The sequence below is a fragment of the Hypanus sabinus genome, chromosome 4 (genome assembly GCF_030144855.1).
Source record: "Hypanus sabinus isolate sHypSab1 chromosome 4, sHypSab1.hap1, whole genome shotgun sequence".
NCBI lineage: Eukaryota > Metazoa > Chordata > Chondrichthyes > Myliobatiformes > Dasyatidae > Hypanus > Hypanus sabinus.
Window position 1 is genome coordinate 16,731,071 of NC_082709.1, and position 15,371 is coordinate 16,746,441.

General features: G+C 38.0%; 1 protein-coding gene across 17 annotated transcripts in view; it reads left to right on the top strand.

The window, feature by feature from the left end:
- Positions 1 to 15,371, top strand: part of baz2ba (bromodomain adjacent to zinc finger domain, 2Ba) — a 250,780-nt gene that overhangs the window by 154,230 nt on the left and 81,179 nt on the right. For all 17 annotated transcript variants that reach the window (XR_009511572.1, XM_059966477.1, XM_059966482.1 and 14 more), the window contains 4 exons: positions 638 to 845; positions 936 to 1,028; positions 1,133 to 1,194; positions 2,508 to 2,573. Coding sequence is in view for 16 of the 17 variants with exons in the window: in XM_059966477.1 (XP_059822460.1) it covers positions 638 to 845; positions 936 to 1,028; positions 1,133 to 1,194; positions 2,508 to 2,573 (429 nt within the window). In the remaining variant the exon portion in view is untranslated. The remainder of the gene's footprint in view (positions 1 to 637; positions 846 to 935; positions 1,029 to 1,132; positions 1,195 to 2,507; positions 2,574 to 15,371) is intronic.

The following is a 15,371-nucleotide window of genomic DNA, read 5'->3' on the forward strand; positions in this document are numbered from 1 at the left end:
GGATAAAACTGTGAAGTGAGCTGGGGGCATATGGGAAAACAAGTGGGAAGACCAAAGTGGGTCAAAGATTTGGAGGTCTGGTGGTGGTCGGTGGGGTAAGGACATACTGAAATTGGAAAATATAGTCTTTATGGCATTGGATTGTGGACTACCCAGGCAGTATATGAAGTGATGTTCTTCATTTTTTCTCACCCTTTCTGTGGAGAATGCTGAGGACTGGTAGATAGGTTTGGGAATGGGAATGAAATAAAATCAAGCAAGTTGGAAATAACCAGAGTGACTTACAGTATATGAAAAGAGAAACAGTAAATCTCTCAGGCATAGATTATCTGAAATAATGAAGTGAAAATATTGTGGGACAAACAATATGAAATGTATATATAGAAAATGCTTATAACATGAAATTGTTAACATTCTGTGTTTTAAAAAGGCTGAGTTGTAATTTGCCTAGTGGGAAGATAAGTTACTGTTCCCCTGTTGGTTTAATTCTTAGCATGAGTTAATTTATGAGAAATTATTTTGAAAAAAATTATGAAATACTGCTTAAATTCATCCATGAACATGATGAGCTTGAATTTAACATTGAAAGAAGGTGTAGCTCAGACTAATGTTTAAGAAAAGTTTGCATTTATTTCAGGGTATGCAGTGGTGCCATTTGAAAAATGAGGAAATAATTCCAAAAATAAAGGCAATGGAAGGACGGAGAGGCCGCCCACCAAATCCAGAAAAGCGTGCACGAGATGAGTCAAAAATGAAGCGTAGGAAAGGGAGGCCTCCAAATATCGCAAGGCCAGACTTACAAAAGAATTGTGATGCAAAATTGTTGCGGAAACTGGAAGCCCAAGGTAAACCTGTACAAGTTACTAGTTCTGCATCTTATTATGTAATACAAGTTACTTAATGAATTGAATTTTTTAAATTAAATGTGTGTGCAGCCTATGCCAGGAAAGCAGCAGAATTAAAGATGATGCAGAAACTTGAAAAGCAGGCATTGGCACAAAGAGCTAAGGAAGCTAGAAAACAACAAGGTAAGTGCCGATGGGAATGAATTGAATTTTAGATATTCCAGAAAAATATTTAAATTTTGGATTGTTTAGTCCAGCTGAATTTACTGAACAAATATTCTTTCCAGCAATAATGGCGGCTGAAGAAAAACGAAAACAAAAGGAGCAGCTAAAGATGCTGAGACAGCAGGTACTCTCCTATGTGTGTCATTTGCTGCTTTGAGGATTGCCAGTTTCACAACCCTTGTGTGTTTTCTTAGTATTTTTGGTCTATGCATATTTGCTCTGTGCAGTATTAATCAATGTATTGTAGACAATGTATTGCATAATATTGTGAAGTATAATTTTATTCTACACTTTTGCCGATGGTTATTAATCCCAGGTCTGAAAAGGTCTCCAGCAGTTTTCTGCAGTGCACATTCGTCATCTCCTTCACTCTACAATGACTTGATAAAGAAGCTTTCCTCAAGCAAGTGTTTGCTTGTCCCTCATGTTACTCCCTCTCTCACCGCCATTTGAAGCTTCAACTGCCAAGATGCTAAGCTCAGTAGTCCTTTCAGCTTCTCGGCCAGTTATAACCAACTTTCCAAAAGATCCAACTTCATGTTATGGACATCCCCATTGTTTGTCACCAATTATTGATGCACTTTGGAATATATAAAAGTGCCTCATGTTCAAAATGTGAATTTCATATCTGTGAAGGATAGAAAACTATTCATTTGATAGGATTGTTACAGGATTATATAAAATATATTTCTGAGTCAAGGCTGCAGCTGAACCTGACCTGTTCCATTGTGGGGTTTTTTTTTATGAGCATAAAAGTAGGTGACTACAAAAAAGTAATGAGCAAACACAAAGTAACTAAAGTGATTAATATGACAGGATTACTGCATGACTGGGATGTATTGCTGTTGTAGCAGTTGCATATTCCAGTTCAAATATAATTACTGGAAAATATTACTCAGCTTTGTCTTTTTGCAGTGCACCTCTGGACTTGGGCAGTAGTTTCATAGAAAAATACATGAATAATAAATATATTTTTCAAGAATGGACTAAAATTCTGGGGCATTGAAAGATAAAATATTCACTGAAAACCTATTACTACATTTTTTAACACCACTGTATTGTGTAATTATGTTATAAGTGTATAATTAGGCAATTCATTTTGATCAGATTATCAGAAAGGTAGCCATTGCAGAAATATAGATTTCATCTTCTTGTTAAACAAGCATTAATTCAAATTGATTGTGCAGTTCTGGAAGTTAGTTGCTCAAAGCCAGTTTCAGTACGATTTGTACTTTTGTTACCTGAGTGCCATTTCCAGTGAAGGCAATTAACATTGTTCTGATCTTCAAAACTATGGAAGTGCTACTCAGATTCACAGGTAAAGAAAAGTTCCTATAAGTGTGTGTTCCATTATATTTACAGTATAATACTGGCCGTAATGATTGCATCTTTTTTTATGAACTAATTTTATTAATATTCCTTCTGTATATTTGACAGGAAAAAATCAGAAGAATTCAGCAAATTAGAATGGAAAAGGAACTGAGAGCTCAACAAATTCTAGAGGTAGAATCACAATAGGTTTTACTTTGCATGTTAATATAAAATGCATTATCTGATGTGATGTCTAGATGGTTCAGTTTTGTTTTGTGTTTTAGTGTATGTGTGTGTGTGCTGTGTAAGGGCTATTCCAGAAACTAAAACATAAGGAGGTAACATTTCTTGGCAAAGTTAATGTATGTGGAATCAAAAATAATTAAAGGAAGACAAACATAAGGAATGAAATGCAGAAATATAACTTACAGCATTAGGGAATTGTAATTCTTTGGCCAAACAGAGCATTGGTGAAAGCTTTAGCTTAAATGCAACTCCATTCTCAGGTTGTAAGAAACTGGATCCCTCACCAAAAAGCCCAGCTACGGAGGATTCATTTTTAGGATTTTCAGTAACTTGAATAGCTCATTTTACCATATTTTTGTTCAACCTTTTACTGTGCATTTGCAGTATCTGCTTAAACCATCAGAAGCTTATTCAGTCATCTCCTCTACAAAATAATTTTGCTGTTGCTTAATTATTTGAAAACATAATTCTCTCACATTTGTTTCCACATGGTGAATTTTGTAAATCTTATTATCCAAATGTTTGGCAGTGTTTCTCTTGATTAAATCTCCAAGGACCAATTTAATGTTTAAAAAAAATAATTATCATTCTACTTGTGTTTGGGCTTGCCTTAACTGGTGCCTCTGTTCACAATCCAGATATTTAAACAATGCAAATTATGTGGTTTTAGTTTTTTTTAATTAAGGGTCCCAATTATCCAAAATATTGAAAACTGTTCTTCCACAGAAGGTAGAATTCTCATTTTCCGTTTGTTTTCTAACATGGCTTGTTGAAGTGACGCATGTTAAAATTCCTGAAATTGATATCTAAAGGTGATAAATCCCAATTTCCTAATAAATTAACAATAAATTTCCACTTCGAGTCTCTGGTTTTAGAATAGAATGTGAAGTAAGTTCTTGCAGGGATGTCTAATATTTTGTAACCAGCTTTAGCATTATATCTAATCTAATTTAATTTGAGAACTGCATTTTTCTTAACATCGTTTCTTTGATTTATAGTCATTTAAGTAAAACAAATAATGGTCAGTAATGTTGATGAGTGAGCAGGCTTTCTTTGATTTGCTGATAATTGAAAGACAGGTTTGGAATGTAAAGGAAAATTGAATTCATTCAATTCATTTTTCTTTTTTTGTCTTGTTATTTTCCCTGTTACTTTTGGTGTATGTGCTATATATTTAAATCATTTAGATGTGTAGCTTGTCATTTAGCTATAATGTGAATTGATGATTTCTCTTGAGGCTATGTGAAATGTTTTTCAAGTCACATGAAACATGCTTTATCCAGCTTTTAAGGAATTCAAATTTTTATTTTTTGATAGAAAGCAATTGTTCATCAGATTCCTTATTTTAATGAAACTGTGAATCACCCTGTTTCAAAGTACCAGTATGTTCCTTGGCTCTAAGATGTGTTATTGCCCTAATTTTGGAGGGTAATAGTTGTAAATAGAATCACTGTTATCCACCATTTTAGGACGGAATCAAGTCTGTTACTGTTTGCCAAAGGCTGTAGTATCTGTCGAGGGTAATTTTTTTGGGTTCCCCATTACTGTGAATTCAGCACTGGCCCATCCGATTTTAAATCAGCAAATTAGTTTATTATCCTCAAACGTAATGAGGAACTGTGATAGAAGCTCATGTTTCATACTGTTCATACAGACCAATTTATTGCAACAGTACATTGAGGTAGTTCAAGGGAAAACAATAAGAGTGCAGGCTAAAGTGTTAGAAGGAAGGTGCAGTGTATAGTCAATAAGGTGCAAGATCATAAGGTAAATAGTGAAGTCAAGAATCCATCTTGTCGTACTCAGGAATTCAATTGTCTTATAACTGATGGTATCCCAGACAGGCTTTTACACACCATGTCTGATGGGAGAGGGGAGAAGTGTGAATCTCCGGGGAGGGTGGGATCTTTACCAACTGCTTTACCGAGGCAGTGAGAAGCGTCCATAATGGGGAGGCTGGTTTCCATGATGTGCTCAGCTCAAATAGCCACTATGTTACATGGAGGTTTCTTGCAAGAGGAACTAATAGTTGTTGTACTTCTTTGTCAAGCTAGTCTTGCTTTAATGTTGCCACTTTGTTTAAGTAAAAGTATTAATAACCTTCTCTTATTATCAGAAGTAAAGGGGGCAGCACTGTAGCGCGAGGTTATTGTGATGGTTTATAGTGCCAGTGATAAAGGGTCAAGTCCTTCCACTGTCTGTAAGCAATTTCTACATTCTCCCCTTGATTGCCTCATGTTCCAATTTCTTCTCACATTCTGAAGACGTATGAGGTTGGGTTAGTAAGTTGTAGGCATGATATGTTGGCACTGGAAGCTTGGAGACACTTGTGGGATGCCCCCAGTACAAACTTCTGACTGTGTTGGTTATTGATGTAAAAAGTGCATTTCACTATACAGTACTGGAAAAAGTCTTGTACAGCTAGGGTGTGTAAGACTAGGGTGCCTAAGACTTCTGGTACAGTACTGTAGTTGTTGATGTGGAGCAGAGAGTGAGTTTGTAAATCTGGCAGGAGCAAAGGTTGTTGGAAATGGTGAGGGTGGAGCACTACCGGAGGGATGTGGGACAGGTAGCAGAAAAGGAGTGCCGGCTCAGAGGGGGTGGCCAGGATACAGACACATCCAGCACTGAGACTCGAGGAAAGGTCATTTGATTATGAGCAATTGGTTTATTGATCATTTCAGAATGTCTCTCTAGTGCTTCCTGTTCCCTCCCCTCTTCCTTCTCCATTTCCCAATCATGACTCCCCTCTCCCCATCCCTTTTCAATTCTAGGTCCACAATAGAGACATGTATCAGAATTGGGTTTGCCACACTTCTGCATCGCTCACATATCATGAAAATCGTTTTTATCTTGCGACAGCAGTCCTTGCAATACACACTGTAAAATTACCACAGTATTGTGCAAAAGTTTTAGGCACCCTAGCTATAAATATGTGCACATTATTGTACATATGACAAATAAAGCTAATCTTTTATCTTTAAAAAGTTTGCCAGAGTCCAGGGTTTGTAACAAAATGAAAGAAAGGCCTCTATTTTAGCGGAATGCATTTTCTGCAATGCTGATTTTAAACAATGATTATCAATTCTATATTATTTTGTTTAAAATTTAAAGCAACTATTTGTGATCAAATTTTTAAATATTAATGAATAACCGTGAATAATTGTTTTAGCTCCTTTAAATCTGTGCAGATTATTACTCCTGATTTTGTAGTTGTCAGTTGTAGCATCTTTTTACATGCAGAAAAGATGGCAACCCCTGACAGTTAAATGCTAAAGTATAGAAATTATTTTTGTTTATATCCCACTCCCTAGAGATGTATTATTGTACACAGAACCAATGCAATTTGACATGAAGCCAGATTGTTTTCTATGCATTGTTTATTGTGTTAAAACCACTTAAGATGCTATAGCACTGTGTAAGGTTGAACTATGATTCTCAAATCTACAGTACTGTGCAAAAATCTTAGGTGCATGTAAAACATCTGTAAAGCGAAGATGCTTTCAAAAATAATGAAATAATTTTATTTCATGAACTTTTTATGAACTTTAAAGTTGACTTGCCTTTGCCTTTAAAATTGCAACATTTGGGTTACATTGTTGTGCAGTCTTTAAGAAAATTGGATGGTAGGTTATTCTCAGCATCTTGGAGAATTTACCATATTTCTACATAGTTTGGCTGTCTTGCCTCTGTCACTCAGGTAATCACTGACAGCCTTGATGATATTGAGATCAGGACTCTCTGGAGGCCATGCATCTGTTACAGAACCCTTTGTTCTCCTTTTTGCTGAAGGTTGTTCTTTATGACCTTGGCCATGTGTTTGGGGTCATTGTTCTGCTGCAGAATGAAGTTGGGACCAGTCAGATGCCTGTCTGGTGGCGTTTCGTGATGGATGATAATCTGCTTGTATATCTCAGCATTGAGGATTCCATTAATTTTGATCAAATCGCCAACTCCATTTCTGTGCATATGTGAGTCTCTTGGCTTTGTTTCGGCAGTAACTCTTACTGAAAGACAGCTACTGACTTGAAGGAGGCTGAAGCAGAAGGCAGTTTATCCATAGAAGAGCTGGTGGTCTCTACATAGATGAGTGTCTATAGCCAACAAATAAGCTTGACGCAGTTTTCCTGCAAGCTGGGGCTGCATTTCTGCAAATGGAGTTGGTGATCTGGTCAGAATTAATGGATTCCTCAATGTTGAGAAGTGCAAACAGATTCTCATCCATCAGGGAGGTATTGATTGGTCCAAACTTAATCCTGCAGGATGACAATGACCCCAAACACATGGCCAAGGGCGTAAAGAACTATCTTCAATGAAAAGAAAAACAAGGTGTTTTGCAATAGATGGTATGACCTCCACAGAGCCCGGATGCAACGTCATCAAGGCTGTCTGGGATTACCTGGAGAGACAGAAGCAAGTGAGATGGCCAAAGTTTGCAGAAGAACTGTGGCAGGTTCTTCAAGATGCTTGGAACAATCTACCAGCCAGTTTTATTTTATAAAACTGCACAGCAGTATACCAAGAGAATTTATGCAGTTTTAAAGGTCATAACAAATATTGATTTAATTTAGTTTTTTACTGTTTGCTGAATTTTACAGTATTTTTGATATTTAGAAACATTTCATTATTTTTAAAACCATCTTCACTTTACAATTTTTTTACAAGTACCTAAGACTTTTATACAGTACTCTATGTTGAATATAGATGTGGAATAATAGTTCTGACCCATAAGGTATTAATTTTGTAAGTGTGCAGTGTCATCTTTATTCAGTGTTTAACCTAAATAACCTTGCTTTTTGTGAAATCACTTCTATAATCTTTAATCAGTTACAAATTATAATGATGGCTTTTCTGGATTTCTGTCTGAGAATTCCTCAGTCTGATTGGCTGCTTAGTCTGCTTGTAGTTTTAGCTTTGCTAGTTGCTGTAAATGATGGGATTAGTTCAAGGTTATACTAGACTAGGACAGTAAATGTTCTGGAACCTGATAAGTATTTGTGGACAATTTATTTTTCCAAGATATTCCTTTGCTGCCAACTACAAAATTTGGACCATTTTAAAATTTGTCTATCCGCTCTTTGTTAACCTAAAGCACTATCGATGTGCTAGACACATTATTTATTATAATGTATTTCAGTAATTGTGCAAATGTGTTGTTGGAAGATAAATGCAAGTAATAGTTTATGACGTTTTCTTGTAAATCTGCTATTGCAGCAAAATTTGGGTTTTAAACCTGATGATATAAGGTACTTCATCAGTTTTGTGTGCTGGTGGAGCCAAAGTTATGTTGCACAAAGCAGACTCTTTGGCCCAACCCATACATGCCAACCTGAGCTAGACCCATTTGACTGCAGTTGGCCCATATCCCTCTAAACCAGGGATTCCCAACCTGGGGTCTGTGGACCCCTCGGTTAATGGTAAGGGTCCATAGCATAAAAAAGGTTGAGAACCCCTGCTCTAAACCTTTGACATCCACGTAGCTGACCAAATGTCTGTTAAATGTTGTAATGGTACCCACCACTACCACTTCCTCTTGCAGCTCAAGAGGAAAAACTTGCGCTTGGGTTCACTTTAAATCTTTCTCCTCTGACCAGAACCCTGTGCCTCTAGTTTTATCTGGGGAAAAGTACTCAGGCTATCTGACCTATTTATGCCCATCATAAATCTTGATAAGGTTGCTCTTCAACCTCCTTCATTCCAGAGAAAACAGTCCTAGTTTGTATGATATCACTTTGTAGCTCATTTCTTCCATCCTTGTGAATCTTTTCTGCACCCTCGCTAGCTGAATTGCATTCTTTCTTATAGCATAGAGACCAGTCTCACCAAGATCTTGTATTCAATGCCTCAGTGAAGCACTGTCTTCACCACCCTGTCTAATTGTGACATCATTTTCAGAGAACAATATACATGTACCCTTGTGTCTGTTTCTGTCTCTCCCTAGCTTACCATTCACTGTTAGGTCTTGCTCTGATTTAACTTCTCAGCCTTCTTGAAAACTTGCTAATTGACTCTCCCAATTGGCCTTTGCAAATTCCAGTCCAATAGGAACAAAATGCAGTGGATTCCAGTTAACTGGGCCATCAGTTAATCAGAACAGCCATTTATTTGGGACAGCACTTAAAGAACAAAAACTAATTGAAAAAGTAGCTGGTATTCCCTTCATTTCGTTGGGATGCTGTTGATTAATTGGGGCAGGAAGCTGATGCCGAACAGGTTCTAACTAGTGTCAACCGTGTGTACTTGTGTGGCCATGAGAGGGCTAAACTGTCCTTTAAGCTAATAGTTTTTAAATAGTGTCAATCGTGTGTATTTGTCTTCAAAAGCAGCAATTTTTGTCACTGATAGTTGGCAAGAAATGAACAGTAAGACAACTTTGAACTGATTTGCTCACTGCAGTTTCAAGTATTCAGGCTTGGAGATACCAGAAATGGAGTGAAATTTAAAGTATTAACAAATTAATAATTACAAAGAATTTGAATGTTGCAATGAAAATGAAGATTTGGAGGATGCAATCCTTGACAGCTTTGTATAAGGGCAGTCCATTATCTACATTAGAAGTTTGAGCCAATTTTGTTTATCTACAGTCAAAAGAATGTGACATAGATGAATTTCTCTGATTTGTTCTGTATTTCATTTAAATACATAATTTGTTGCTCATTTTGTCTTTTTAAAATACCTTTTCAGCTACTTTCATGAAGCTTCAGCTAATTGGGCCAAAATGTACAGGTGCTGGTGTGTCCCAGTTAACCGGAATCCTCTGTACTTTTGTTTCGGTCATCTGTGGTTGCTGCAAGGGACCGGTTCGCTGAAGTGTTTGAATATGACTGTGTGAAATAAAATCATAGTGATTGAGTGGGCATGTTGGTTATTTAATTGCATAAGGTCTTGAGATTATGATTTAAAATACATCACAAATAAAAGATGGCAATAATAATATTTAATGTTCTAAATTTTATTTTCTTCAAGACATTGTGGAGTAATTTCAAAGATCAGGTTCTAAAACTAGATGGCATGCTTTAAGGTGAGAGGGGAGTTCAAAGGAAGTTTTTTCACACAGGTACCTGCAATGTACTGCTGGGGTAGTGGTGGAGGAAGATACTATTGAGGCATTTAAAAGACACAAATATGCAGAGAATGGTGGGACTTGGACAGGCAGAAGGGATTAGGTGTTGTTAGGTTCATCAGTTTGACATAATATAGGGGGCCAAGGGATTTGTACTCTTCTGTTCGATGTTAAGCAAATGTACACTATGGGCAATTTTTATTGGTAAGTTAGAACCTTAATTCTTTTTTCTAGGCATTGCGTTCTCCCCATAATACAGTTCTGTCTTTACCTAAAAGTCTTAATGTATGTTGTGGAATCTTGTGTGGTGAACAGACTTCCTTAAATAAAAGGCATTCTTTTTGCTTGTTGAATTGAATATGGCACAGTATAGCCTCTAGTAACCAGTATTCAGTTTTGACTTCTATTGCCTTTTTTTGGTGTTGGAATGTTCTCACTGTTACTGTGTGGGTTTCCACTAAGTGTTCTGGTCTCCTTCCACATCCCAAAGACATATAGCTTTGTAGGTAAATTGTACCCGTTTGTAAACTAGTGGTAAATTGGGGCTGGGGTTGGGTGTGGAATTCAAAGTAAATTTTTTTATATCAGTACATATGTGTCACCATAAACAATGCTGAGATTAATTTTCCTTCAGGCATACTTAGCAGATCTATAGAATAGTAACTGTAACAGGATCAATGAAAGATCAACCAGAGTGCGGAAGACAACAAAGTGTGCAAATGCAAATATAAATAAATAGCAATAAATAATGATGACATGAAATAACAAGGTAAAGTGGGATCATTGGCTGTAGGCACATCTCAATGGATGGGCAAGTGGGTGTAGTTATTCCCTTTTATTCAAGAGCCTGATGGTTGTGGGGTAGTGACTGTTCTTGAATCTGGTGGTGCGAGTCCTGAGGCTGCTGTACTTTTCCCCTGATGGCAGCAGCAAGACAAAAACATGAGGGTGATGAGGATCTCTGATGGATGCTGCTGTCCTACGACAGGATTTCATGTAGATGTGCCCAATGATGGGGAAGGCTTTATTGATGAGGTACTGGGTCAAATCCACTACCTTTTGTAGGATTTTCCATTCAAAGGCAATTGGTGTTTTCATACCAGGCCCTGATGCAGCCAGTCAATACAGTTAATAAGTGGCTTGGTATATGGGGGGGGAATGTAATAAAAATTAGGATTAGTGAAAATTGGTGTTTGTTGTATGAGCCTGTCATGGTATATTGAAGGGCCTGTCATTGTGTTGTATGACTAATCATTACAAATTAAGTAAACAACTGAATGAGTTGAGTATGCAAATATACAATATCAGGTCTTTCATACAAAAGCTTGCTTGTGACTCAGCAGGGAAGGGCAAGCAGAGGCAAGTACTGTGACAGAGAATTCATTGATTCTGTGGATGAGAATTAGACTCCCGGGTGCTTTGTCACTCAGGAACATCTTGGACCAAGTCCATAGCACTAAGGGGGAGGGTGAGCAGCCAGAGGTCATAGTCCACGTGACTTGGGTCCGATGACGAGGCCTTGCAAAGTGATTTCAGGGTGTTAGATGCTACCTGTATCATGTACTATTGAGGCTAGAAATAGGAAGAAAATATAGCTTAACACGTGGCTAAGGAGGTGGTGCAGGAAGATAGATTTGGTTTTCAGAATCAGGTTTAATATCACTGGCATATGTAGTGAAATTTGCTAACTTATGCAATATATAAGAGAAAAAAAGCTGTGAATTACAGTGTGTGTATGTATATATGAGTGTGTTTATGTATGTTAAATCAGTAGTGAAAAATGTAAATTGAAAAAGTAGTGAGGTAGTGTTCACGGGTTCAATGATCTTTAGATCATTTGCTTTGTTCAGTAGGACAGTTTGCACCTGAACTGGAGGAGGGCCAATATCCTTGTGGGCAGGTCTGCTAGTGCTGCTCTGGGGAATGTAAACTAGAGTTTCAGGGGGATGGGAGCCAGAGTGCCAGGGCAGATAGTGGAGTGATTGTGGGAATAAGTTAATGTTATGTCACTCCATTCTTTAAGAAGGAATGAAGGCAGAAGAAAGGCAATTGTAGGCCAGTTAGTCTAACTTCAATGGTTGGGAAAGTGTTGGAGTATTATTCAAGATGAGGTTTCGAGGTATTTGGAGACCAATGATAAAATAGGTCAGTCAGCATGGTTTCTGTCAAGGGAAATCTTGCCTGACAAATCTTTTAGAGTTCTTTGAGGAAATAACAAGCAGAGTCGACAAAGGAGAGGCAACAGAAACCTACCAAATATTGAAAGGACTAGATAGGGTGGATGTGGAGAGGAAGTTTCTTATGGTGGGGGAATCCAGAACTAGAGGGGACAGCTTCAAAATTGAAGGGTAACCATTTAGAACAGGGGTAAGGAAGAATTTCTTTAGACAGAGAGTACTGAATGTGTAGAATGCAGTAAATGCCAAGTCCGTATGCATATTTAAGGCAGAAGTTGATCATTTCCTGATCAGTCAGGGCATCAAAGAATACGGCGAGAAGGCAGGTGTGTGGGATTGAGTGAGATCAAGAATCAGCCATGATGGAATGGCAGAGTAGACTCGATGGGCTGAATGGCCTAATGCTGCTCCTGTGTCTTGTTTCCATACAAAGACAGGAATTAGGAGATTGAGTATGATGGAAGTGAAATTCCGAGTTGTGTTTATTTCAATGCAAGGACTATTGTGGGTAAGGCAGTTGAACTTCAGAGCATGGATCAGCATATGGAATTATGATATTGTAGTCATTAGTGAGACTTGATTGCAGGAAGGGCAAGACTGGCAGATCAATGTTCCAGGGTTCTATTGTTTTAGATATGTTGGAAGGGAGATATTAAATGGGGAGGGTTGCATTACTTGGCAGGGAAAATGTCATAGCAATGCTCAGATAGAACAGAGTGGAGACCTTGTCTACTGAGGCTGTATAGGTGGAATTGAGTAATAAGAAAGTGATGGCCACATTAATGGAATTATATTATAGACTTCCCAATAGTTAAAGTCTGACCTGAGCCTTCTAGGCTTATCAGGTTGGTTTCCGTGGCGTGAAGCGATTGAGAGTACGAGACTTCATACCTTCGAGATTTTTGAGAAAGTTAACCGGAAAAGGCAGTGGACGTTGTCTACATGGACGTTAGCAAGGTTTTTGATAAGGGTCAGTTGCTTGGTGTTAAAAGTTCAAAGTAAATTTATTATTGAAGTACATATATGTCACCAAATACAATCCTGAGATTAATTTTCTTACAGGCATACTCAACAGGTCCTATAACCGTAATAGTTAATAAAGACCACAACAACTGAGTGTAAAACCAATGAATAAAAGATGCCAAACTGTGCAAATACCAAAAGGAAGAAATAATAATTAAATAAGGAATAAATACCAAGAATATGAGATGAATATCATGAACCTGCTCCTGAATGTGGCCAAAGCCAAGGATATGGTGATTGATTTAGGAGGAAAAGGACTGTGACGAGTCCTGTATACATTCTGAGCGAGGAAGTTGTGGTGATGGAGGAGTACGAATATTTGGGTGTTCACCTTGACTACATACTCGACTGGAAAACCAACACTGGGACTGTTTACAAGGATGAGTAAACTCTATTTTCTAAGGAAGCTGAGATCCTTCAATGTGTGTAGCAGGATGTTGGAAATCTTTTACCAGTCTGTTGTAGCGAGCGTGGTCTTCTTGCTTTATGTTGGGGAAGCAGCATCAATGTTGGTGATGCAAAAAGGCTGAATGAACTCATCAGAAAGGCTGGATCTGTCCTTGGCTACAACCCAGACTTTTTTTGAGTTAATGGTGGAGAGGAGGTCACTAAGCAAACTGTAATTCATTATGGACAATCTAGCACATCCTCTCCATGACCTACTGAATAAACAGCGGAGTACTTTTCAAACAGACTTCTTTAGCTCTGCTGTCATAAGGATCGTTACAGAAAATCTTTCCTGCCAAATGAAATAAGCATATTCAACAGTTCATCTCTGTGTGACGGGAGAACACACATCATTGTACGATAGTCTGTTTTATTATTTGTTATTATTGCACATTGGTATATTGTTCTGTACTTTACTGTGTTAGTTAAGTCTGAACGCTGCTAAGTGTTGCTGCTGTAATGAAATAATTTCCCTCTCGGGATCAATACAGTATTTTAATAATTATGATGAAGAGTCCTTGATAGTGAACCCATAGGTATGGGAACATTTCATTGATGGGGCAGGTAAAGTTGAATGAAGTTATCCCCTTTGGTTTAAGAGCCCGATGTTTGGGGGGGTATTAACTGTTCTTGAACTGTCCTGAGGCTCATGTACCTTCTCCCTGATGGTAATAGTGAGAAGAGAGCATGAAATGGCCTGGACTGTAGGGGTCCCTAATGATGGATGCTACTTTCCTGTGGCATTCAGGATGAAGTAGTAAATTGGATTCAGCAGTGACAGTCAGGAGAAGCCAGACAGTGGTTGGAGATAGTTGTCTCTGACTGGATGACTGTGACTAGTGTGCAGTAGAGATCACTGCTGGGTCCATTGTCATTTGTTATCTATATTAATGACTTAAATGATGTTGCAAACTGGATCAGCAAATTTGTGGATGACACTTAATTTTGGGAGTGTAGTGGACAGTGAGGAAGATTCCCAGATTGCACTGGGAACTGGACCAGCTGGAAAAATAAGCTGAAAAATTCCAGATGGAAATTAATGCAGACATTTGTGAGGTTTTTCACTTGGGAAGGGCAAACCTGAGTAGGACTTGCATAGTGAATAGTAGGACACTGAGGGGAGTGGTAGAACAAAGGGATCTGGAAAAGAGATCCATACTTCCTTAAGGAATGATGATAGACCTTGATGAGGGTATAAAGAAAGCTTTTGGCACATTGGTCTTCATGAATCATGGAGCACAGGAGCTGGGATATTACGTTGAAGTTTTATAAGACAGAGAGGCCAGATTTTGAGTATTGTATGAAACTCTGATCACCCACCTGCAGGAAAGGTATCAATAAGATTGAAAGAGTACAGAGAACATTTTTAAGGATGTTGCCAGGACTCGACGAACTAAGTTATAGGGAAAAATTAAATAAGTTAGCACTTTATTCCCTGGCACATGGGAGACTGATGACAGATTTGATAGAGGTATACAAAATTATGAGAGTTATTGATAGGGTAAATGCAAGCAGCCTTTTTCCACTGAGGTTGAATGAGACTCAAACCAGAGGTCATAAGTTCAGGGGGAAAGGTGAAATATTTAAGTGGACCATGAGTGGGAAGTTCATTCAAACAATTGTGCAAGTATGGAGTGCACTGCTAGCAGAAGTGGTGGATGTAGTGTCAGCTGCAGCATTGAAGAGAAATTTGGATTGATACGTGGATGTGAGAGATATCGAGGGCCATCATCCAGGTGTGAGTGGATGAGATTAGGCAGAGTAACAATTCAGCGTGGACTAGATGGGCCGAAGGGCCTGTTCCTGTCCTATAATTGGCTTATTTTCATTTTAAGCATCATAATTTGTTTTAATTACAACTATAGCAGTTAGGTGGATTTCTAATTCTGAGTTTCAAAATGCTTTTCACAGATTGATTGTCATCCAAGAAAACTTGGAGGAAGTTTTGCTCGTCACAGACTGTGCTGGTAGTGAGAGATGCTTGTGTGTTCAGCTGTTTGCTGAATCTCGTATTACTGTTAGATGTTAGTGTGG